The sequence below is a fragment of the Tubulanus polymorphus genome, chromosome 3, assembly GCF_964204645.1.
Source record: "Tubulanus polymorphus chromosome 3, tnTubPoly1.2, whole genome shotgun sequence".
NCBI lineage: Eukaryota > Metazoa > Nemertea > Palaeonemertea > Tubulaniformes > Tubulanidae > Tubulanus > Tubulanus polymorphus.
The window spans coordinates 7,992,077-8,016,641 of record NC_134027.1 but is presented as its reverse complement, the minus strand read 5'-3'; the positions used below and the strand labels follow the sequence as shown (position 1 = coordinate 8,016,641).

Here is a 24,565-nt window from a genome sequence, read left to right as displayed (position 1 = left end):
CGTATTTCTAACGTGAGTATCGAACGTGGACGGAAATTCTTCTAACCACGACACGCGTTTCTTGTAATCCGTTTTCCGTTTTAGGGTAGTATAGAATCGACGCAAAATTAAAACGGAATCTTTAGATGGCTGCGTTTCCAGCGGCACAAATCCTTCCTTTTTCTTCTGGATACCATATAATCCATTCTTTGATTCAATCATCTGAAATGTTAAAATGTTGAGTTACATATACAAATAGAAGTTTAGATTAAAGGGGAGCAGTTTGATTTTATCTTATTGAAAACATACTTTATAATTTCCATGTTCATCGACCATAAGTAAAACTTTCTTTGTTGATGACAATTTTCTATCCCATACACCACAGTCGTCAGTATATTTGCTCATATTGCCACCGTTTCTGCGCGTTATGTTTTTCGAATTGTCAACAACGAAAACAGCATTGTTTTTCGAACCAATGGGGATGTCGGTTCTGTTGGGCTTCGATTCTTTGATCAATGCGATTAATTCTGGAATGTCTAAAAATCTCCCCTTGAGTGACCCATCCGACGTGATTGCTTCGATTTTTTCATCGATTATCGACTCGTTCAATTGTGGTGGTGATGGCGGTGAAATACCTTTAAAATATAAAAGTTTTTCATTATTATATAGCCATTCATCTATTCTAATGATAAACCGGTATATAAAGTATACACTAACCTGTGCTGTTGTAAGGCATTGCAGAATCATTGTCGGATTCAGCGTCGGATTCAGCAAGAAAATCTGAAATTTCTAATAAGAAAAGAACGATATCATTCGGCGTTGTTTTATATATGCTATAGAATTAAGAAGAAGAATTTAAGAAAAGCTTACCTTTGGTGTAGTTCGGCTTGGTCTTCGTTGATGAATTGTCCTCCGAGAGGTTTTGTTCGTCTGGCGTATTGTCTTTCAATTTTTGGTCTTCATTAGGAGGTTCCGGCAGTCCTGAAAAAATGATCGAATATTGATAATAAACGTTTAAAAAAAACGTTGTATTTCCGTTGATTAAAGAAAATAGCAATAATTTTGATACTATCACTAACCATTAACTGAAAGAAGGTTATCCGAGGAACAGTTATCCGATGAATTGTCCTCCGAGAGGTTTTGTTCGTCTGGCGTTTCTTCATTAGGAGGTTCCGGCAGTCCTGAAAAAATGATCAAATATTGATAATAAACGTTTAAAAAATACGTTGTATTTCCGTTGATTAAAGAAGATCGCAATCATATTGATATTATCACTTACCATTAACTAAAAGAAGGTTATCCGAGGAACAGTTACTGCGAACATTGCTTTCATCCTGAGAAACATCATGTTCAAAATCTGAAAAATGCAATACACATACATATATACATGTCTATATATAGCATATATATATATATATATATGTATATATATAGCTTACATATATCCATCGGATAATTCGTTACATTTTTTCTTTATTACTAAGGTATTTTGTAAAATGGAAATATAATAAATAGAGACCTAACAGCATACCTTCCGTGTTTGCTGGAATTCCGTAAGAGTCAGCTTCTCGCATTTTCTATGAATCCACAATAGACATGCGTTGCACTCTATCGCATCTTCGTCACACTCTCGAAGACAAACTGGAATTGATAAGAAAGATAGTCTGTAAATATGAGTGATATATGTATAGAATGATCAATAATATGAAATTCATACGGTAATCAATAAAAAACTCTTCAATGCAAAATTCTTTCGAAAACAATTACCAACAAAATCTATAGAATCCAGATTCTTTGTTAATACTATACATTGTGAGCCACTATACATTGTGAGCCAAAAAATGTCAACATAATTGTGAATCAAAGAACGTTTGAAAAGGGAATTTGATGATTTTGTTCTCATTCAATGATGAATTTGAAAGGAGGATATTACGAATTGATGATGTCGATTGAAGAATCTTAACATTTTCATTAACTAAACACAAAATGTCATCAACATATTTCGGTATCAAAAATTTCGGTTTAGAAACAGTGTTATGGAGAATTTCAGAAGTTAGCAAAAATTTGAAATAAAGGATACCATATAAAAAGTCGGAAATTTGAAACATTTTGTCCGAAATTCCCTTCTTAACAAAGTCGGTTTGAGATTTCAAAGTTTATCTAAATGATCGTTATGACGCCACGTGATCTGTTATTCCAATGTGAGAATCAGTCAGCAGAAAAATAAAATCTAATTAGTCAAATAATGATTTGATAGTACATATTTAAGTACAATAAATACATGTACCAACCTTTGCAAGGATATTGGAGAGTTGTCTTTCCTTTTCTTTTTCGTAGTGGTGCCATTGGAATAAAATTTCGTTAAACGTCCCGTGTGTGCTGTTAGCGCTCTCTTGCTCAGAGAATAGTCCGAAAAGAACTGTGACCCCTGTCATTTTCGCCCAGTTTATATACAATTCAGGGATGACTAATTAAAAACCAATGTAATTAGTCAATGGAATTGATATATTTATAAGTTTATTTTATGTCCATTGATCTTAAAGTCAATTGGTCAACGGGTCATTGTTTTAACAGATCAAAAGAATTACTAAATTGGTTTTTGATGACAAGCCCAGTAAAATTCAAACGGTTTAAGTAATTATATCTTAAAGTTGCGTGTGTCGAATGATTGCACACATCTAATTAGTGGATGATCACAGTTATTTTATTCCTTTCATCAGTAATTCCTTTCTTTTATTTAATTGAGAAGTGCGTTCTTGACTTCAGTTCACATGCTACTTCCCCTGGACCAATGATCAAAGCTGTTATGAACGTCCTTATTAATTTTAGCGCGTGTACGTGACGAGAGTAGTCTTGCGTAAAAATCTATTAGGCAAATATCATACGAGATGTATGATATACACATAAACATACATGAAAAAGAAAGAAAGATTTTAAGTTGTTTGCATTTTCTTTTATTTCAAATAACGATAGTATATGAAATCCCAGTCATATTTAATGCAAGCTTAACATGAAAAAATAAACCTGATCAATATACCAATTTCAATTTAATTTTGCCATATGAAATTATAAATCTAAAAGTACATCAGACAGCAGAATACATTTTAACGAATATTGTCTTGGACATGAAAACTCAGTAAAAAATTAACACGAACACAATGCAATCCAAGTAAATATAACCATTTGAATCTAATTTTGCATGTAGTCATAGGTTAGACAGCAGCATACATTTTTAACGAATTGTCTAGGAAATCGGGGCTTGGACGGCGCTGGTCGGCGCTTGGACGGCGCTGGTCGGCGCTAGTGGGCGCTGGTCGGCGCTGGTCGGCGCTAGTCGGCGCTGGTCGGCTTTTAGTAGGAGCGCATCTCCGAGATTAGGTCCAAGGTCGTAGGACTGTCATGCCGTGTACACGATTTACGATTTTACAGTGATTTCAACTCGTCTAATATCTTGATTTTGCTAATAATATCGCTTGTAAGTTTCCGGTAACATACAAAACATAATTCTGGCAAGTAAATGTATGATTGTTTTCTGTTGAGCCAGGCGTAGATTGTTGGCCTTGCGACTTTAGTAGTCTGTTCCTGACCCTGGCTCCAAGAACCTTACTACTAGGCTTAGTTAGTGTCTGGTGGACCACAGCTGGGTACACTAGGATCACTATTTATATATATATAGTACCAGGGATACTGGATGATCTAAGCTACAGTTCACACCCAAACTTCAAATACAAGCCCCTATGCCTCGGATCGCAGAGCAACGACAACGTAGATGAGCTCAGACCACTATTCCAAAATCTTCTATATCCTATAGTAAAAACAAGAAATTCGAGAGTTTAGTTCATATATAAGCGCGTAAATTCAGGGGAAATCCTGCTTATGGCTCATAGGCCAGCATCTTAGCTACGCATTGAAGTGGTTTTCGCCCCACATACCCAACCTAACTTTTGAAATAATCAAACCTTTAGAAAGGAGGGGTATCCCAGTACAGGTATGCCAGTACATCCGAGCCAAATATCTAAGGGAATCCCCCACCGTGTTTGGTACCCTTACTCCAAGCAAAAAAAGTCCAGGGAATCCCTTATTTCATCATCAATCTGTCTCTCAGGATCAATGGATTTCATACATATAACCGAAATTCGTTACCTATCCCATTTGCAGAAATTATGGCAACATTTATGGGGGACCTCTTCTTCACTCTAGGTACTATTTTTGGGGTCCGGCCCTACGCATCTTCGAGCTACTAACCTAATTGTGGTCTGATGCCAGATCACTGTGGAAACAGCCACACTGCCAGGACTGGATGAACTCCCTGCCTACATGTTGATGTAACAAGTTTCTGCGATGCGACCGTCTCTCCCATCCCAGCAGTTGCAACCAACCTATGCTACTCTTGCAACTGACAGAGACAAGTTGCATACCGTTGCTGACAATCGCGTAGCCACTGACAGCTACGGCCCCACTTGACTTGCTTGCAATGGCAATTGTGTCCCTTTTTCATCAGACCAACACAAAATACGCCTTGCTCTAGTATAACCGTTCTATTATAGGGCCTATAATTCATAGGAAATGCTGAAGAGAGTTCCGAAGTTCTTTCGGATAGCTGCTTCAAGAAGATGCCATACTTCAGGAATTGCTGAAGAAAATGTCAATCCTGAGCCATCTAAGGGTCGAGTGAAAGATCATTGGTTGTTCGCATCGCCACAGTATAGAGGAATTAATGAATTTGTGAAGGATATCCATAATCTGGTTGTTTTTAATAACAGTAAGTCAACAGCAATAGAGCAATTAAATGGAAGCGTTCATCACATATTAAACAATACTGAAGTTAAGTTACTTCTAGGCTGTACTGTAGTAATCCACGTGCTATGCTAACTATTATGATTGGGTTTATCTCCATTTTTGTTTCATCTTTCAGAAAATGTACTTGCTTTGAAGAAACCTGCTGGTTTATCTTGTTTCAGTATGTACTGTGTTCAGTTATTTCCTCATTTTCCAACTGATGATGTATGATTGAAATTTTTTAACTATGCCTAGATATGATATTGGTACTTATTTGTTATTTCTATAGAGCCGAAGAATGAAGTTGTGAGATATTACAATGCTGCAGAGTTCTCGTTTTCTTTAAATGATACTTTACCGGGAGTTAAGGAGATGTTCGGTCTGGAATATCTTGAAATCCCGGTCAATTTAAACAGGTACCGGTATACAGTAATTACTTATTATCGTCAGACATCTAAGCTGCAAATGCTAAGCAGGGGCGGATCCAGATGGGAGCACAAGGAGCACATGCTCCTGAAACTAATAAGACAGCAGTCCACAGCGCAAGATGGAGCTTATATTCTTTTAGATGTCCCTGGAGGGAATTGTATGAAAATGAACTGAAATTTTCATTCCCTTGTTTTGGCTGCCTGGATACTTGCCCTTTTTAACTGTATGCCCTTTTCATTTCTTAGCGCTCCAATCAAAGTATGCCTCTATAAGCATTTAAGCTAGTTTATTTTTTTCGTTTCAGTCCATATAGTGGTGTGGTGTTACTTGCGAAATCACCAGATGTGTACAAAAGACTACGCAACTTCTACAGCATTTCGATCAAAGCACAGAAATTGTTTGTTTATAAATTTTGGTAAGGCTTTTTCAGTTATGTTTAGCTATTTGTGAATTAATGCTGTATTCTACGGGTAAAATATTCAACATTTTTTGTTAAAACGCAATTCCTAGGGTTATCACAGTAGGAATTCCGATTCCATCTGCTATAGAGGAACGTGTTGGTGTTAGAAGAGCTGAAGTTGAGGACCATGTTGTTGTAAGTCATTATTAAAGTAAGATATGTATATTCCCAATACACTTGAATAATATCGAACTCAAATAGACTCTTTGTAATTACAGTCTGTTGTCTTAGATAATGTATCGAAGCAAGTCTTGAAGATCGGGGGTGGAATTCGTCCATTCATTAACATGAAAACTTTGAGCTCGAATGATGAATCTGGCTGTGCTCTTATCGAAATTCAAACTACTGCATGTGAGTATATCTATCAGGCACTGCTGTTACCGCTTGAATGGTATTTGTGTATCTTTCAAGAACAATTCTTTTTGCGACAACAAATGCCAAATCAGATTTATTTTCTCAGTATTTTGGAAAATTAAATTAAACGTCCCCACGGAGTGATGAAATTCTAGAATTTTCTGGGAGAGGACCCTACACACCTTGTGGTCCTGTAACACTGATCTGCCCCTGTAAATTATTACAGCATTGGGTACTTTACATCTGCCATTCTAAACAGGAAACTGGAAGATAAATTGACAAACTGACATTTGACTTTCATTATTTTTACAGTTCACTGGGATGTGTTAGAGGCATACATGTCTTCACGGTTAACCTGTATTCTAGGTGACCACAAATATGCACCACGTGTAACTACAGTATTAGGTGAACCAGTGATGAAATCCTACCAAAAGTCACCTCCCGAAACACAAGTATGTATAGTTAGGCTTATCATGTTTTTCTCGGTATTTACTGTGCTTTATTTTTCTGTTGGTCAATTGTGAAAACCTGCTTCAAGTTGGTAGATTGTTTTTGGTATGTCTTTAATAACTGCTATTTCATTAACGTTTTCAGGAATTGCCAAAACAAGTTTTAAGTCGTTTGAAAGTTCGCCCGGATCTGCAATCAGATGTACCGTTACATGTGCATTTACAGCAACAGATTCTTCCTCGACTAAAAATGCCCGGACGTCATTATCCACAACGGATCATTGAAGCCGAACCTCCTGGCATTTTCCGTTGTACAGCTCAAGCTCTAGGACTATCAATACCAGAAATAAAATGGACTCCGCCGCATATATTCAAACCTGTAAATAAGCAGGTGGACACTGCAGACCCTGCGATTAATATTGTAACTTGAATAATTTAATGATATTATACGAATTTATGGATTTCATTCGTAACACTTTTCGCAAATACTTGGATATAGTATTTCCATCATGATCGTATGTTGTCGGTGTATTACGCAGTAGATGTATGTGAAGTTAGCTCAAGTCCGAGGAAATCTTTTTATCCAGGGGCAGATCCAGCGTTACAGGACCACAAGGTGTGTAGGGTCCTCTCCCAGAAAATTCTAGAATTTCTATAATACAATATAATTCAGTAGATGTATGTGAAGTTTGCTCAAGTCAAGGGAATCTTTTTAAGATTCATGTCATTCCCATTGACAAAGCCTGTCCTCAGTAAGGTAGGGTTTGTTGTAATATTGTGAACTCATTGATAAAACTACCCGGGTAGTATGAATAATCTCAACAAATTATAATATTTTCAATAAATTAAAATAGTTTATTTACACGCGTGAACACATAGTCCAGGACACAAATTTACAATTTTCCAACGGATTATACTCAACGTAGGTTAATCCGTATTACACGGGACAGCTTTTTGTACGATTAATGAAGTGATAAAAGATGAACAATTTTCGTTCTACCATTACAAAATTTCAAAAGTGATTTTCGGAAAAGAAATATGTACAACCTGCATTTTTTGTAACAAATATATTTCCCAAGTATCAAGAAAATATTATTAAACGTTCATGCAACCCTTTAGAACTATCTAATGAACAACCATTATTTTTCAAATGTTAAACATTTTTGATAATTCAATATTTGTTGATGTCAATAATACATCATCCAAGTAGTTTTCAGTATTGGTGGCTTCTAAATAAAAGAAATTTCCACCAACACGTCATAAAAAGTATGGTATATACTTTACACTTGAACGATCTATTGAAAATGCCATCTACTGGAGATATTGATGACTACGATGTCTGTTCATTCTACACTGATGATATATCAACCATCATTGAGTAGAGGAAAAATATTAATATTCATCACAGGGAATAAAGCAGCAAATATTAACTTTTCGACCATTAATTTCTAGCACGCAGTCGACGAGCTTGATTAAAGTTGGTAGGTGTTGTAATCAATACAGTCACACAGATGGCATTTCATCGCACGCTCACTCTTACCAGCCGGAGAGTGAGCGTTTACCGACCTCATCCACCTCCAGCCATTGGTGGAGCAGATGGTCCATCTGTAAATGAAGAAAAAATATTGTATCTTTAAAAATAACAGGTTATTCTTACGTAGTACTTAAATATCCTTAATTAACTACCTACCATCGAAGTGTCGTACACCACCAAATCTTCGCCGCGGACCACCTGGCGGTCTGAAATGATATTACGGTGACAAATCTTTAAATGAGCCACCCATTTTCTTGAATCTAAGTCTTTTCTCAATCTAAATATTATAATAAATTTACCCTCCACCTCCAGGTCGTCGATAATCTGTGCTGCTAGCATCGCCATTACGAGTTTTGCTAGGCTGAAATGAAATCAAATATAGTTTTTTATTTAGAAAACACTTTAGTTAACGTTTTATTTTTTTTAAATTCTTAATTTCACTTACCGAAATCATAGTTTGAAAGCTGAAAAATAGAAACAAATTGAATTTTAGATAATTATATAGTCTTATGTTTTTCTGATTTTAATTAAACGTGCATGCCACTGACAACAACAATGTGGTGAGTGCGCTATAGGCCTATATAACAAAAAAGAAATTTATTGGCAATTAAATAACGAGATGGTATTTTGCAACCTAATACTCACAATAAGAGAACAAAATTAATACATCCCCAGAATAGTTCTGTAACTATCGAGAGCCTCCATGGTGACCGAGACTCGGATACTTGTCCTAAAAAATAACAAGTACATATGTATGTAGTCTGAATACTGGTCGTTGTTACCGGTTCCCTACAACGTCTGACGCTTACGTATTAATTGCAATGCAACAACTGATTTTAGTTTCAAATCAAATCTTTGTACTAAAATAAATAAATTAGTTACCTTGTTGACTTTGAAAACGTGTTTTTTAATAATATTTTTGATGATTTTAGACTACTATGTATTATGTATGTAGGCTACTGTTTTAGTCAGTAACCTAACTGTGGTTAAGTTTCACGATCGGATATTTTCACAAACCACATAAGCCCATCCGATTATAAAAAGCTTACCAGTAACGATTTGGTAACTAACTAGGCTACTGTATGATTCAAATATGCTGAATCATCCTTTTCTCAAGTAGGCACCATTGAAACAATGATTTTTAGAGCCAGCGATCACCTTTAAACTGATAACATAGGATCTCTATACAAACCACCATGCTTAGAATGAGCGAGATATGATTTTTTCGTCTAAAATTGTATTGCACAATAGGATCTGTATGCAAACATGCTTAGAATGAGCGAGATATGATTTTTTCGTCTAAAATTGTATTGCGCAATACCCAGGGAGCCCGGAAGTAAAAATATAGGCTTAAAAATGGCATATCTACAGACCTTTGAGCGAAAAGAGTGAATATACCTCAAGGCGAACTTTTAGATTTATAAACGAATTTTTATATAACACTTGATTTAGAATGATCGTCTTAAAATCGTCTTTAAAAGTGACTTAATTACCTCCTGATGACACGTAAACCATATTCCAGGTCGTTGTATATACTACGGACCGGACACATGGACCGGATCAATGAATAAAAAGTTTACAATAAAACATGGAACAGGATCGATCCAAGTCGTACGATACTTAGTGCCACAATTCACGGGTCGGAAAATTGAAGTATCCAAAAGTAAACGAAATAGGATATATATTGATCCATTCATGGAATTTCCTTTCTGTATTATATATTCGAATTGTAGATAGAAAAATTTATAAAACGCCCTACACACTACATTGAGCCCTGTGCATAGGGACTATGTTAATTGTCACTCGAACCAAATCGACACTATCTCCGATAACCCTGTGTAATAAAAACATAAATTTTGATATTGGTCATTGATATTGGTTACTGGATATTGGTGACTATCAATTGTGACAAGTCCCTGTGAGGCTAGCGAAAATGCAAGACGACTGAGTCCTAGATTCGTAATGGCCTTCGCACGCCAAGCGGATTGCTACAGCTTAATAAGAGAAAAAAAAAACAAGACGAGTTCATCGCACAAGCAGGCTATTTTATTATATCGAATGGTAGAACTTAGATAATAAAAGAATTATAGATCATGGCCATGGCTGATAATGCTTGCCGATTTACAGTTAGTGAACATAGTTTTATAAAGTAAGGACAATCAACACATACCGGGGTATATAATGAGTATTTTTATTATATCATTTTCATTTTTAGGCTAATATTAATATCATAAACACAATTTTGTTATCCTATGGTAAAAATTACTTGTTTTCAATCAAGCAGGTGGATGGAATAAAATCGACTTAACCTATCAAGATGAAAGAATGTCTTAGCAAACAAATTAACCATGAAAGCCGCATAGTTACACGTGGTAACATCGAAAAGGCGCAGTTGATTTAAAAGGTCTGGTTCATACTAGACATTTTTATCGCGCCTCTCGGAATCGTCAGTTTGTGGGCTTAATCAGGTATTCAGATTTTGCATTTCTTCGGCGGATCCATTATTTATTTATTTATTTCTTGAATAATTTACATCAATAAATAAATACCAGACAAAATTACAATAGATAATTAATTTGATTCATACAATATATATATAAACTGATGTAAAATAACAGCAGGGCAACCAGAGGAAAGCAGAGCTTGTAATATCAGGCACCCCAAAATCTTATTATCTGATTGGTTGTTGGTGCCACATTTCATTTTCAATTTACTGAAATTTTCAACTCGACGCTATCTAGAATGTCAAATGTTACCGCAGCAAAAAGTGCAAAGATCTTTACATTTCCTTCTTTATTATCATGTTTTTTGTCATCCTTTAACATCGATGGATTATAATGACTGAAGAACATCAATTGAAGGATAGGTGCCGACATAGCGATGGCGAATTTCGATGTTCTCGGAGAGAATAACTTGGATTCGGAGTTTTCAGCCAAATTCGCGAAGTACTTGTACGCGATTGCAATTTTCGCAATCATCACAGTAGCATATGCCAACCAGGATAAACTCGCTAGTGGTAGGTATCCGAGAAATTTGGTGCATTTTCCGTATTTATCGAAGGGTTTTGTTTTGTTTATGAAGTACACGGAAGACATCGCGCATGCCACGGAATAAACTGTTTCAAATTCAAAGATGAACATATCTAGAATAATACACTGATTGAAATATTGGTAAAGCGCCCGGAATCGCCTCAACCCAACGGTCTTGTTTTTCTACTGGACTCGGCGGCAAGACATGCCGAACATGTCTTGAAGCTGATTACAGACAGAAAAAAAACGGACGCTGATTCTTATCGCAAGCCGCCAGATTTATTAGTATTAAATAGTTGATACTAGATACAATTTTAAAACCATGGCCACAAAAAATTGCTGATTCACAGTCAGTGAGCACAGCTTTCAAGTATGGTATCAAAATGGAAAATAGCGTAGGCTTTGTTCATACAAGACTGGTTCATTCCAAACCCTGCCCAGGATCGTCTGCAGACCCACCCGCAGGTGGTTATGTAGTGGCGGCACTTCGTTCGGGCAAGTTAACAGTCTGATTTTTAGCTGTGTACTGAACCGCGTCACTACTCACACGTTGCGTTGGGGCGGCACTTGGCTTATCTATCAACAACTTAACAGTCCTTTTAACTTCAAAAATACTTAAAAAAATCAGAATCCCGTTTTTCATTACAAACGATGACAGATCAGAATGCCTTTCCCCCCACAAATATAACCTTATTACGAAAAACGGGATATTGATCAACAATATAGAAATCAATGAATGAACAAGCCGCATTATCAGCTGTTTCTTTTCCGATGCGTGTGTATATGTACAGCTTAGGATTAGTAACGGAAAAAAGGGCAAAATGAAACCAATCAGAGGGAATGCAAGAATCGAACGTTCCAGGTTGAAATTCATTTTTGAAGTGATATTTGATTCTTGAACGAAAAGGACCTCCATGAACTCAACGCTATCTAGTATGTCAAACATTACCGCAGCAAAAAGTGCAAAGATCATTACGTTTGATCCTTCCTTATTCTCATCAATTTTGCTACCCTTTAACATCTTTTCAGTTTCTTCTTCATTCCCATGTTCTGGGTCTGCATTTCCTTCCCCATTCTCATATTCTGTGTCTGCATTTCCTTCTCCATTCCCATGTAGTGTGTCTGCATTTCCTTCTCCATTCCCATGTACTGTGTCTGCATTGCCTTCTTCATTCCCATGTACTGTGTCTGCATTGCCTTCTTCATTCCCATGTCCTATGTCTGCATTTCCTTCTTTATTCTCATGTTTTTTGCCATCCTTTAACATCGATGGATTATAATGGCAGAAGAACATCAGTTGAAGGATAGGTGCCGACACAGCGATGGTGAATTTCAATGTTCTCGGAGAGAATAATTCGGATTCGGAGTGTTCAAGCAAATTCGCGAAGTACTTGTACGCGGTTGCAATTTTCGCAATCATCACAGTAGCATATGCCAACCAGGATAAACTCGCTAGTGGTAGGTATCCGAGAAATTCGGTGCATTTTCCGTATTTATCGAAGGGTTTTGTTTTGTTTATGAAGTACACGGAAGACATCCCACATGCCGTAATAAGCAGTAAAACAACAAGAACGTCTGTGACATAAAATAAATAGTAACACGGAAGAAAATGTCTAAATTCAAAGATGAACATATCTAGAATAATACACTGAGCAACAGTTACAAGAACGGTTGCAACGCTGGATATTATCTGTCGAATCTTCAGATATCCTTCTCCAGCTGAAATGAGAACAAAATAACTTTTGTTTCACGTACCGTAATAGAAGAAGATGAATTTTCAAGCATGATATTCAAAATCATAAGAAATAGCTTACAATTATCGGTTCTGGGGTCAGCCATTTTTGCGAGGTTACTAGATGGGTTTTAGCCTCTTCCGAACCAGAATTAAACACTGTGCTTAAGTCCCAAAAACTCTAGTGTCACCTTGAAAAGATACAGCAAAAATTGTATTTATCAATCTATTATGTATGCGTACGTCCTGAGAATAACAATATAGTGATAGTTTAAAGGACATTTTACCGAAAATATAAGTTTCCAGAAAGGTTTTGTAATATCATAAATATGGTATCGGGAAAAGGGTTGAAGGTTCGCAGTCATTATGTTGTCAAAGGTGCGTTTTGTTGAATGAAATCAATCGTGTGAACAAGGCAGTTGTAAGTCGGCCGCTTGTAGCTTGAGAAACGTTTAACACCACCATCCAAAATAGGAAGTCGCACTTTGCATCAGAGCATGGACGTATAAACTAGTTTATACGTCCATGATTAGAGGCAAGGTATAGTTGTTGCGATGGCGGTTTGGTGCAGATCGAGTCTTCTTTACATCTGGAAATTCATGACTTTATCAATGGGGACGAATTGAATCTAAAACTCAAGTAAATTCACCCTACAGTGTATTCGATCAATCGACGATCCGTTACTTTTTAGTATAAATATATAAAAGCAGAAACGAATATGAAAGTACAATTGAATAAACCATTTTACAGTTGCTAGCCGCCATTTTGTTAGGGTACTTTTGTCCCGTATTGTTGGGTCATTTTTTTCTCTTTTTTAAAAACTATCCGTGATGTGTATTGTATCATATTTCATCTGTCGATGGATGGATTTTGACAACTTCAGCAACATTCAAACCGCGTGAATCTCTAGTTTTCGGTTATGTTAAAATCATTCCTCAAATTTACAACAATGCGACATGAGAGCGATATAAAAATCGGTGCTCAGTTTTTGCCGTGCGCATAGAAATCCAGGGTACTGAATTTGAAGTTCGTTATTTTCAGAAATAATTTTCTAAAAAATCCAAACATTTCAAGCACTGTGCGCATAAATGCCCCCTTTTAGGTGAACTTTGAAATTTTAAGATATCTTGCCTAGTTTTTTTCCTATGGCTCTTTAACTGCAGCGCGTGTATTGTCATTCCGAGATTCGGCGCTGTTTTCTTTGCGTGTATTTCAGTATATGGGAGTTATTTCTTCATTTTCACTACACTTGTCTCTACGGAAAATGGTTTTAATTGTTGGTACGAGTATCAGGTTTAAATATTACGGCGGCTAGCAACTGTAAAATGGTTTATTATACCAACGTATAATACCAACAACCTTCAATTGTTGTATTTTGTCTTTATTTCCTTTTATTCACGTAGGGGTGGAATGAAAATGATTAAGACCGTGAAAAAGTATACATATCACTGATGTCAATAAGTTCAGAGCTGTTTCCCCATCATGGTGTACAAACGCACCGAAATGGGAAGTTCAGGTAAGTAGAAAAATTATACTGAACAAAGACACAGAAAAAAACTTTGTAAATCAGATAGATTAATCAGAGGTTACCTACTTTTTGAAATGAAAATGTATCAATTCTATGTTGTTGTATTATGAACGACTGCTATTGCGTGTGGTTTCACAATATTTTCATTTTTTTTAAACTTACCTGATCGCTGGACGAGCAGAGAATGACACCAATAACCAGTGAACATTTATCTTTAACCATTTGAAAACAAGCTGTTACGGTATTTCCCCCAAGTACAGATACTTGCTAATTTGCATATCTAGAACGAGATTTTTCGAGCATCATATCAGTCGTAATCATGAGTCATGTCTTGGTTTTGTTTCAGAATGCACATAGGCTGGGTCAGATCGTGAAATTATCAACTGTCCCCGAATGATTATGAAATATTCATGAGGAAGAAATAAACAAATGTTTGCTCAATAGTTTTTGTTCGTGTTTCTTATAAACCCTATTAACAAAAAAGGGCACCAATTATTTCCGAAGTGTGTTTTTTTCTAAAATTGAAGAACTCCCCAAATGTAAATATAATAATTCGTAAAGAGGAAATAACTTTCTTATGAAAATAATCGCCTTCAAAATACATGTATATGCGTGAATATGGATTATTTCGCTATATAAAAATAAATCGCCTTCGAAATATCTACGTGAGTGAAAATAATTCCACTATGAAAAATAAATCACATTCGGAACGCATATTTTAACAGTATCTGTATCGCCCAGTTTTGCGGCCTGCGTAGCGTTGGCCGTAATATCGGGAGAATGATCGGTTTCGACTCCATGTTTTTGCTCCGTGTTATCGTCCTTTTTATATGTTAGATCGACGTTATCTAACTTTAATATTTTTTCAGGCGGTGGTGTCGTATTTTCTAGTAGAATAATGTCAGTTAGTCGTTTTCTTGATAGTTGCTGGTTTTGCGCAATTGTTTGGTGATCGAGGGGCTGAGGAACATCCGGAATTGGTCGTGCAGTAGTGCATGAAGTCTAAATGGAAAAAAACGAGCGGTTTATTTTTGAGGCCATGAAATCAGCTTAGAAAAATCCTTTTATCATATAATAAAATTTCGAAATGCAAAATAAATTCATACATTCATTTTGAGGTTTTAACGAGAAAATGGGAAAACTGATAAATTCATTTATTCATTCTGAATGTCATTTATTCATTCTGAATGTTAGCAAGCGTAGTTGTTTTCCACAACTTGCATGCGGGAGTCGCCGAATGCTTCTTCGCCTGCGCATGCCAAAACGGATAGGCCTATCTCCGGCTTACTACGAAAAAGAAAAACACGAGGCCGATTCCTATCGCAAGCAGACAGTTTTAATATATTGAACGGTTGATCTTAGATACAAAAATTTAAAAAGATCATGGGATACAAATACTTGCCGATTCACAGTTAGTGAGTTCGGCTTAAAGTAAGGATATTCACATATATATAACGAGTACTTATCATTATGCATAAACAAAATTCTGTTATCCTATGGTGAAAATTGATCGTTTGAAATCAAAGCAGAAGAAAATATGTAATAACATCGGCAGAACCTTTCAAGGGCTATGAATATATGCATGTCTTTAGCAAGACGAATGATCCATGAAAGCCACTGTATAACATGTGGTAACATGGAAATAAGCGTTCTGTTGATCTCAAGGCCTTGTTCATACTAGACATTTGCGTGCCTCTCAGGATCATCAGTTTGTTTACTGGGCTCGTTAAGTTCTTTCAGTTCAGATTCACTCTCATTTGATTGGTTTTTAGCGCCACGTTGTTTATTTATCAATTCAACGATCGCCATATAAACTTCGCGAAGACCGAAAACTATCAGAATCACGTTCTTCATGACAAACGCTGACAGGTCCGAATGCATCTTCCCCCACAAATATACCCTTAGCACAAAAAACGGGATATTGATCAACAATATAAAGATCAATAAGTGAACGAACCGCAGCCCCAATCTTGCATTTATTGCAAATTTCTGCTGCTTCGGTTGACTTTTTTCCGATATGCATACGTATGTATGGCTTAGGATTAGTAACGGCAAAACAGGCAAAATGAAACCAATCAGAGGAAATGCAAATATCGAGCATTCCAGGTTGAAACTGAATTTTGAAGTTGTATTAGATTCTTGAACGAAAAGCACCTCCATGAACTCGACGCTATCTAGAATGTCAAATGTTACCGCAGCAAAAAGTGCAAAGATCTTTACATTTCCTTCTTTATTCTCATATTTTTTGTCATCCTTTAACATCGATGGATTATAATGACTGAAGAACATCAGTTGAAGGATAGGTGCCGACACAGCGATGGTGAATTTCAATGTTCTCGGAGAGAATAATTCGGATTCGGAGTTTTCAGCCAAATTCGCGAAGTACTTGTACGCGATTGCAATTTTCGCAATCATCACAGTAGCATATGCCAACCAGGATAAACTCGCTAGTGGTAGGTATCCGAGGAATTTGGTGCATTTTCCGTATTTATCGAAGGGTTTTGTTTCGTTTATGAAGTACACGGAAGACATCGCGCATGCCGCAATAAGCAGTAAAACAACAAGAACGTCTGCGACGTAAAATAAATAATAACACGGAAGAAAATATCTAAATTCAAAGATGAACATATCTAGAATAATACACTGAGCAACAGTTACAAGAACGGTTGCAACGCTGCATATTATCTGTCGACTTCTTTTTCTAACTGAAATAAGAACAAAACGACTTTTGAATGTTTTTCATGTACCGTAATAGAAGAAGATGAATATGCAAACACAAAATTATAAGAAATAGCTCACAATGATTGGTTCCCCCGTCAGCCATTTTCGTGTAGTTACTACGATGGGTTTCAGCCAATTACGAACCGGACGGAATCAAACACTGCGCCAAAGTCACAAAAACGTTTAGTGTTACCTTGAAAAAATAGAAAAAAGTTCGTTTCAATTGATAATGTATGCGTACGTCCTGAGAATAACAACATAGTGATAGTTTAAAAGATATTTCCCCAAAAATATAGGTTTCTAGGAGAAGGTTTTGCAATCTTGAATAATGGTAACGGAATAGGGTTGAAGGTTCGCTGTGATTATGTCGTCAAACGTACGTTTTGATAAGTAAAATGAATCGTGTGAACAAGGCAGTTGTAAGTCGGCCGATTGTAGCTTGAGAAACGTTTCACACCACCATCCAAAACATGAAGTCGTACTTTGCTTTCGCTTTTGTGCTTATTCTTATACTAACGACACTTCTGAGTGAATCGGAAGCAAGGTGTAGTGGCTGCGATGGCGGTTTGGTGCAGATCGAGTCTTCGTTATACCTGGAAATTCATGACTTTACCAATTGGGACGAATGGAATCTAAAACTCAAGTAAATTCACCCTAATTTCATTTACATAATCGAAATATTTCAGTAATTCGATGATTTGTCGCTGTTTGCATGGTACAAACATGTAGAAACAGAAATGAATATGAAATTCATTTATTTCATTTATCACAATTCAATTATTCAAACATTTCATCATATTTTCTAATGAAATTATTTCTTCAGCTCTTTGTTCAAAGCAATATTGTCTCGACTAACTAAACTTAGTACCAAAATCTATTTATATGTATGTATTAATTCACGGTTTTAGAGAGGTATATGACTTTGCAAATAGTAGAATGGTTGTAAATATCACAACTACAAGATCCAGACTTATTGCAAGTACCGTTTACGACATGAAAACGGTAAGCTTTATAATCCCAGGGGTTAGAGCAATTCCCCTGATTATTCAATGATTTTAAACTAAATGAAAGTCAGATACGTGTCTGTGGTATGAAATGATTTTATTCAGGTCGTATTTGTTTCGAGGACAACAATAATAAGCATTTCTGATAGATTATCCTATTTACCACATGATACTTTTCTATATATATATATATATATATATATATATATATATATATATATATATATATATATATATATATATATATATATATATATATATATATATATATATATATATATATATATATATATATATATATATATATATATATATATATATATATATATATATATATATATATATATATATATATATATATATATATATATATATATATATATATATATATAATGAGGCTCAAAAGGTACAAAACTAAGCACTTTCGTCAAATTTATTGTAATAAAAGTCATTTGAGAGATTGAGTATTTATTAGCCTCAAACGGCAAAGTGGATCTAATTACCTAATCATACACTTCTACCATACATTACTATCGGCAACTTCACATTGGAAATGGGTTTCTCTCGGTTACTGAGGTTAGAGTAGATTAAGCCTTGATTACTCATATTTCATTTCTTTATACGTTTATATAATAGTAATTCATACAGTAATATGACAAAAGCACTAAGCTTTTTACCCCTTATATTGAGTCCCAAGTGTATCATTCATAGGGAAAAGGCTCCCTGGTGATGCCATACTCGAAATCATTTCCTGGGTGCATTCCAATTCGTATCAAAGATACTGTTTCAGATGTCAAGCAATACCAATGCTTTGTTCGTAAGTAAGGCTCATACTGATTCATCTTTGATTATCAGAGGGTTTTGGGCTGCCTTTATCAAACATGGTAGCAATTATACATTTGTGACTTTAAAAGAATGTGTTTTGCGATCAGGCAATCACGGGCGAGATATGATGGCACCGGTAATGTCTCATGATAAATGGAGCTTAGACTTATCCGATACGATTTCTCCGATGGCTATTGGTTGGCTTTGGTACGACAAAGAAACATGTACACCGCAGAAATATCACATAGAATCCAACTGGTCAGGTCGTAAGTGTTCACAATATCACCGAAATCCCTAACGTGAATTAGGTACACCTTTCAATTTCTATATTCGCTCGTGATTTTCTTTTATTCACGTATAGGTAAAGTCAAAATGATTAAGACCGTGAAAAAGTATATAACCGATGTCAATAAAGTCAGAACTGTACCCCCATTACGGTGTACAAACGCGCCGAAATGGGAAGTTCAGGTAAGTTAGAAAATATACTCATCAAAGATCCCGAAAAAAGATGGAAATAAGATAGATAGATGAGGCTAGAAAAATTTATACCAAAATTGTGTCTCCTTTTTGCCGAGCTTAGAATTTGACCCGACTGGCCGCCTTTCAATCTTGTACATTTTTTTTTGAATATCATGATCAAGAAAAGCATATCAGAACCGACAGCTTTAGAAAGGAACGGATTACAAATGTTATTGCAGCATACAAAATCACCCGGCCGATTAAGAGTAGCAACGTATCATTTAATTTTAGCCTAATAGAGTTTGCCCCGCGATTTGTAATGGAATGAAATGATGCACCGATTCCATGTTGCTGGATGTGAACGTATGCTATGTACTTTCACATAAAACTTACCTGATGCTGGACGTATAGTAGAGAATGATATAACCAATAACTCGTGATCATAATCTATAACAATTTGAAATCAAGATGATACAAGCTGCGACGGTGTTTCCCCCAAATACAGAGATTTGCTAATTTGCATATCTATACGAGATTTTTCGAATATCATGTCAGTCGGAATGGTTTCATGAGTCGGACATGATTAAGTCTGGTCTCGTTTCAGAGCGCGCATTGGCTGGGTCAGACCAAGGACGAAATTATCAACTGGTACCGAATGATTATGAAATATCAATCAGGAAAGAATAAATAAATGCTCGCTCTAGTTTTGTTTTCATGTGTTTAATAAGCCGTATGAACGAAAACGGACACCAATGATTTGCGAACGATGTTTTTTTCTAAAGTTGGAAGACTCCCAGGAGTATGACGGATGACGGATACTATGACGGATACTAGTGTTTCAATGAGGAATACAGGGTTATTCCGCATCGAAGGATTCTAAATATCTTAATTTCGATTGCTTAAGTCAATGATAACGCTTTTAAGAATTTTTTTAGAATGCCGTTAATAAAGAAAGTGAAAAAAATTTTGATAACGACACGATAATATGAAAATTGAACTTTTTCCATGTGAAATTAGCAGACTTTATTCAGTAGAACTCTATTTGTATCCACCAAATAACTACACAGAACAGACACCTTATCATATCTCCCAGTATATATCAAAACTAATTAATTTGTGAAAAACGCATTTGTTCCGTTATCGCCCCGTGCTAGAATGATTCGTTCAAAGAAGAAGCTCAGACCATTATCTAATATTGATGAGTATACGATGCACGCATTACTCCTCGTCGCGATGAAAGCGTCTCTGTGCGCGGTCGTATTTTTTGGGGCGTTATTTTCGACGACGGACAGCAGATATTCCTATTGCGGTTGTGACAATTGGCCGACCGTGTCTAGCGAGTCGTCGATGATGTTCGAAATACACGACCGTAATGGTTGGAATCGATGGATGCTCTGGCTCAGGTAAATAGATATCCTTCGTGATACTTGGAAAAGATTAATTTTGAAATTTACTGTAATCAGTCGAAATCCCCACGATTCAGGTAATGAAATGCTGATGAAATATGTACAGAAGACACTGAATGTGTCTACAACCATGAGAATGTTACATGAATTCAAATACGACAACGCCCATCTGTGGAATTAAAGATCTTCTTATTGAACCATTGCGCTTCTTTATAGCCCCTTTTAATTCATATGTTACTAATATGGTTTTTTAATTTAATTGATTTGCTTTAAGTGCGCAAGCAACGGATATTTGTTATATAGGTATTAAGTCGGCAGGAATAAATTCATACGCTATGAGAAACTTACCTCTTCACTTCCACCGTTCATTGGTAATGACGAGAAATACATTCGTCTATAGTTATTTTTAATTTATGATATCCGCGCGTATCACAGAAATGCACCCCAGATAATGGAATGGAACATTATGGTTTCTGGTAATCCAACTTAATTAGTCATTTATGAAAGCCTCTATTCAGAATTCTAATTGAACCAAACTATGGACAGCTATGATCTACTTTTCGAATATGGTACGAACGAATCAAGGCAACAATTACTAATTAGCATGTAGTATCAATTTTAACTATACACATACGTGTTATTATGAAATCAGAACTATTTGAGTCTCTTGTAAAAGATCTCAATAGGCAACTGTGCAACACGGTTCAAATTTTCTCGGAACCTCCGTGACACGGGTGACGACTCCCTACGATCTTGCAGTAAATATGCAGGACCCCCTGTAGACCAATCCGGGGCGAACTCAATTGTTTGTTCAGCCGTTTTGTAACGAAATTGACTTTTCTTCGAATTTGTTTGTAGTGAAGTACACGACTTTGAGAACGCAACTTGGGTAGTGAATGTTAGTGACCCGCAAAGGGGTTACCTCGTATCCAGTACTGTATATGACTTCAAGACGGTAATATAAAGTTCAAATCACTTTTGCAAATTCCCCCCCAAAAAACAAAGGGAATCATGTTTGTGTGTTATAGGGCAAGGCATCTTTGATTATGCCAGGAATACTTCCAAGCTGTGTACCCATTGAAATTCCAACCTGGGAGAAAGACCCGAACGATTGGAATCCGCGACAACATCCGTATCGCTGTAACGTAGGTTAGTAATCTTTGACGTGTGTCAGTAATTATCAAGCCCCTTCAAAATTTTGACTATTTTCTCACATTTCCTCTCTTAAGCCGATACAGCGACCCCCAATAGACAGCCGATAAGGGATAAAGATAAATTTGACTTGAAGTTACCGAACATGCCCGAAATGGCCCAAGGATGGGCTTGGTACAACAGATCAAATTGCCATCCGTTAAGATTCTACGTAGATTCAAAATGGAACATGGGTACTTTTTTATTCTTCGATAACTTCCAACTTGAAAAATTGTTTTGCAATATCCAAATGATCAATTCACATTGGATAGGCGTGTGAAACTAAATGGTATTTTCTTCTACAGTGACAATGAAAATTGACAGGAAAATGTACGGATATGAAACCGACGCAGAAAAAATTCCGCCTGTGCCAGATTTGTATTGTACTGATGAGCCAGCATTGATGAATATTACGGTAATGGTCATAACTTAATGTTTTAAACTTATATAGCAAAGAATTAAATATCCATAGATGTTATGATCACATTTTGAAAATCATTCATTTCAGCATCCTTTCTGGTTGGATAGTTCCGTAGAAGAATTGTCAATGTGGTATAGAACCATCATGTATTATTACCAATATGCATTAAGATTCGGCAAGTAATCATCGAAAAAAAGCATAGAAGAAATCTTCAGAAGTAATAAAGACGATTTTAAGAATTCCATGTGTTTATTCTCGTGGATACTCCGCGGTATATGTCTTTCGATTCAAACCGCATTTTTCGACCAGCTCAGATGAACACAGTTTTTTTCCAGACAAATAAGTTTTTATGAGTACAGCGACAGTAAGTGCAGTTATGGACTCCAGGTTTTCCGCAAAGCTACCCTCTCCTGGGCAGCCATATACCGGTTGTGTAAGTCTAACATAAGCGGCGTCAAATACGGATATTGCGGAATGGAAAACGGTCGGAGCCCAGTCGGAAATAGATGCGGATACGGCAGCGTAGTTCGCGGGTAAAGACACAAGCTTGTGGGTAACACTGGTGATTTTGATTCGGAAAGCATCTTTTTAACAATATTTGTATCGACCAGTTTTGCGGCCTGCGTAGCGGTGCCCGTGATATCGGGAGAATGATCGGTTTCGACTCCATGTTTTTGCTCCGTGTTATCGTCCTTTTTATATGTAGGATCGACGTTATCTAACTTGGATATTTTTTCAGGCGGTGGTGTCGTATTTTCTAGAAGAATAATGTCAGCTAGTCGTTTCCTTGATAGTTGCTGGTTTTGTGCAATTGTTTGGTGATCGTGGGGCTGAGGAACATCCGGAATTGGTCGTGCAGTCGTGCATGAAGTCTAAATGAAAAACAAAACGGGCCGTTTATTTTTGAAGTTATCAATCCCCATCAAATCAGCTGAGAAAATCCCCTCGTCAAATAAGCCCATTTTGAAATGCGAAATAACTTCATTCAATAATTCTGAGATTTTAACGAGAAAATGGGAAAAATGATAGATTCATTAATTCATTCTGAAATTTTAACGAATCATTCAACGATTTGGACACCAATTCTAATCAATACGCGATGAGGTTCATAATTTGTCCGAAATATTTAGTCATATTTATTCTATTCAAGACTCACCCTAGGTTTTGATTTGCTGCCACCGATCGATCCAGGTTTGATAGAACCGGTTTCGTAGTAACGCGTTAGTATTTTACTGACGCAACCGTGCGATACGAGTAACTGGCGGGATATGTCACACGGACGTACTCCTAGATGAGCTAGTTCTACGATTCGTCGTCGGATGTGGTCTGGTAGCGGCCGACCATTGACGAATACACCGCCCAGTTGGTTAACTCCCGTCTGGCCTGCAAATAAGCGAATCGTTACATAAGTACAAGTTTTATGATCATTTAACCCCCCGATTGAAGAATTAGAAAGATTTGAAATTATGACCGATCCTGACTTCCGGTATAGAATAAATCGTACGAATGATGAGAAATATTTGATTATCATGAAATAAGAAATGAAACCAAGATACAACGAATTGGCGTTCGATTTACCCAGATTAATGAAACATGAAAAACCTGCTAATTAATCACAGATTGTGATATTTACCTGTATGCGGCATCTGGATTTTATGCGGAATTTCCGTTCTGAAATCTGAAAGAAAAATGAAAGCTTATTCACATTTCCTGCAAAACTCCTTTTAAACGCAGTTTTTGTTGTTTTAGTGAAAATAGTTGCACAACTGCGTACATTTTGTTTGAGTATTTTTGTTTTTCAATTCAAGACGCTATTCTACTTCATCGCTAGAACACAAATCTATAAAGACGGTATTACTTACATGCTGAAACCACTTGCAGTCCGCAACTTAGTTATTCCCTGTGACAAGTTATGAAGTACCATCACCCAACCCGAAAGACACCTGCCCACTCGACACGTGACGTAACGCCCGTTGGAACCAATCACCGGGCCGGATCATCTTCTTCACGGCAGGAAATAGGCGCATTTCCTACGGCCTATTATCTGTACCAAATCTTCATAAATTTTTGACGAGCGTTTATTGATATGTAGCAGTATTTCGTCGTTGGGGTAATCTCGCGCAGCACCTGCCTGTCAAGTTGGGGGGAACGATTCAATTAAAACCGGTACTGATTGATAGGACGGCTCGTAATTACCCTCGTCACTGCGCAGACCTTAAAGCTACTAATCAGGGTACAAACAAAACCAAGACAGGCAAAATACAA

The 24,565-nt window shown here is 36.5% G+C and overlaps 6 protein-coding genes across 7 annotated transcripts; 3 read left to right on the top strand and 3 right to left on the bottom strand.

Annotated features, from left to right (window-relative positions):
- Positions 1–3,238: 3,238 nt before the first annotated feature.
- Positions 3,239–6,902, top strand: LOC141902524 (mitochondrial mRNA pseudouridine synthase Rpusd3-like). Its single transcript, XM_074790296.1, has 9 exons — positions 3,239–3,454; positions 4,527–4,741; positions 4,895–4,939; positions 5,048–5,174; positions 5,492–5,602; positions 5,698–5,782; positions 5,866–5,998; positions 6,314–6,453; positions 6,596–6,902. Exons 2-9 carry the CDS (start codon positions 4,546–4,548, stop codon positions 6,878–6,880), a joined length of 1,122 nt encoding a protein of 373 aa, XP_074646397.1. The 5' UTR covers positions 3,239–3,454; positions 4,527–4,545; the 3' UTR covers positions 6,881–6,902.
- Positions 6,903–7,292: 390 nt separating this feature from the next.
- LOC141901074 (selenoprotein K-like) lies at positions 7,293–9,632 on the bottom strand. The gene is made up of 6 exons (XM_074788149.1): positions 9,478–9,632; positions 8,630–8,714; positions 8,430–8,448; positions 8,284–8,345; positions 8,141–8,190; positions 7,293–8,055 (listed from the first exon to the last, which is right to left on the bottom strand). The coding sequence occupies exons 1-6, from the start codon at positions 9,497–9,499 to the stop codon at positions 8,018–8,020; spliced, it is 276 nt and encodes a 91-aa protein (XP_074644250.1). The 5' UTR covers positions 9,500–9,632; the 3' UTR covers positions 7,293–8,017.
- Positions 9,633–10,022: 390 nt separating this feature from the next.
- On the bottom strand, positions 10,023–14,496 carry LOC141901073 (uncharacterized). Of its 2 annotated transcripts, XM_074788147.1 has the most exons (4): positions 14,436–14,454; positions 13,033–13,334; positions 12,828–12,936; positions 10,023–12,732 (listed from the first exon to the last, which is right to left on the bottom strand). In XM_074788147.1, the coding sequence occupies exons 3-4, from the start codon at positions 12,850–12,852 to the stop codon at positions 11,483–11,485; spliced, it is 1,275 nt and encodes a 424-aa protein (XP_074644248.1). In that variant the 5' UTR covers positions 12,853–12,936; positions 13,033–13,334; positions 14,436–14,454; the 3' UTR covers positions 10,023–11,482. The 2 variants fall into 2 exon arrangements, with proteins under 2 accessions (XP_074644248.1, XP_074644249.1); XM_074788148.1 differs by lacking the exon at positions 13,033–13,334 and having other exon boundaries at positions 14,436–14,496.
- Positions 14,497–15,950: 1,454 nt separating this feature from the next.
- Positions 15,951–16,809, bottom strand: LOC141901299 (uncharacterized). Its single transcript, XM_074788452.1, has 2 exons — positions 16,299–16,809; positions 15,951–16,265 (listed from the first exon to the last, which is right to left on the bottom strand). The coding sequence occupies exons 1-2, from the start codon at positions 16,803–16,805 to the stop codon at positions 15,951–15,953; spliced, it is 822 nt and encodes a 273-aa protein (XP_074644553.1). The 5' UTR covers positions 16,806–16,809.
- A 1,120-nt stretch (positions 16,810–17,929) lies between these two features.
- Positions 17,930–19,973, top strand: LOC141901298 (uncharacterized). Its single transcript, XM_074788451.1, has 4 exons — positions 17,930–17,996; positions 18,931–19,089; positions 19,185–19,291; positions 19,887–19,973. Exons 2-4 carry the CDS (start codon positions 18,948–18,950, stop codon positions 19,971–19,973), a joined length of 336 nt encoding a protein of 111 aa, XP_074644552.1. The 5' UTR covers positions 17,930–17,996; positions 18,931–18,947.
- A 482-nt stretch (positions 19,974–20,455) lies between these two features.
- On the top strand, positions 20,456–22,539 carry LOC141902482 (uncharacterized). The gene is made up of 6 exons (XM_074790228.1): positions 20,456–20,685; positions 21,547–21,643; positions 21,717–21,837; positions 21,918–22,073; positions 22,185–22,294; positions 22,388–22,539. Exons 1-6 carry the CDS (start codon positions 20,492–20,494, stop codon positions 22,481–22,483), a joined length of 774 nt encoding a protein of 257 aa, XP_074646329.1. The 5' UTR covers positions 20,456–20,491; the 3' UTR covers positions 22,484–22,539.
- The last annotated feature ends 2,026 nt before the right edge of the window (positions 22,540–24,565 follow it).

Bases quoted from the DNA above. Each gene is read 5' to 3' on its own strand.
- LOC141901073 (XM_074788148.1), bottom strand. From the start codon at position 12,852: ATGGCTGACCCCAGAACCGATAATT. The intron at 12,733-12,827 runs GTAAGCTATTTC...TTCTCATTTCAG, and splicing joins TGACCCCAGAACCGATAATT to CTGGAGAAGGATATCTGAAG.
- LOC141901074 (XM_074788149.1), bottom strand. From the start codon at position 9,499: ATGGTTTACGTGTCATCAGGAG. The intron at 8,715-9,477 runs GTAATTAAGTCA...GTTATTTTTTAG, and splicing joins GGTTTACGTGTCATCAGGAG to GACAAGTATCCGAGTCTCGG. The intron at 8,056-8,140 runs GTAGGTAGTTAA...CTTCATTTACAG, and splicing joins TGGTGTACGACACTTCGATG to ATGGACCATCTGCTCCACCA.
- LOC141902482 (XM_074790228.1), top strand. From the start codon at position 20,492: ATGCACGCATTACTCCTCGTCGCGATGAAAGCGTCTCTGTGCGCGGTC. The intron at 21,838-21,917 runs GTTAGTAATCTT...TCCTCTCTTAAG, and splicing joins TCCGTATCGCTGTAACGTAG to CCGATACAGCGACCCCCAAT. The intron at 22,295-22,387 runs GTAATGGTCATA...CATTCATTTCAG, and splicing joins CAGCATTGATGAATATTACG to CATCCTTTCTGGTTGGATAG.
- LOC141902524 (XM_074790296.1), top strand. From the start codon at position 4,546: ATGCTGAAGAGAGTTCCGAAGTTCTTTCGGATAGCTGCTTCAAGAAGA. The intron at 4,742-4,894 runs GTAAGTCAACAG...TTCATCTTTCAG, and splicing joins TCTGGTTGTTTTTAATAACA to AAAATGTACTTGCTTTGAAG. The intron at 5,175-5,491 runs GTACCGGTATAC...TTTTCGTTTCAG, and splicing joins ATCCCGGTCAATTTAAACAG to TCCATATAGTGGTGTGGTGT.
- LOC141901298 (XM_074788451.1), top strand. From the start codon at position 18,948: ATGATGGCACCGGTAATGTCTCATGATAAATGGAGCTTAGACTTATCC. The intron at 19,090-19,184 runs GTAAGTGTTCAC...ATTCACGTATAG, and splicing joins AGAATCCAACTGGTCAGGTC to GTAAAGTCAAAATGATTAAG. The intron at 19,292-19,886 runs GTAAGTTAGAAA...GTCTCGTTTCAG, and splicing joins CGCCGAAATGGGAAGTTCAG to AGCGCGCATTGGCTGGGTCA.
- LOC141901299 (XM_074788452.1), bottom strand. From the start codon at position 16,805: ATGTCTTCCGTGTACTTCATAAACGAAACAAAACCCTTCGATAAATAC. The intron at 16,266-16,298 runs GTATGCATATCG...CAACCGAAGCAG, and splicing joins TAATCCTAAGCCATACATAC to CAGAAATTTGCAATAAATGC.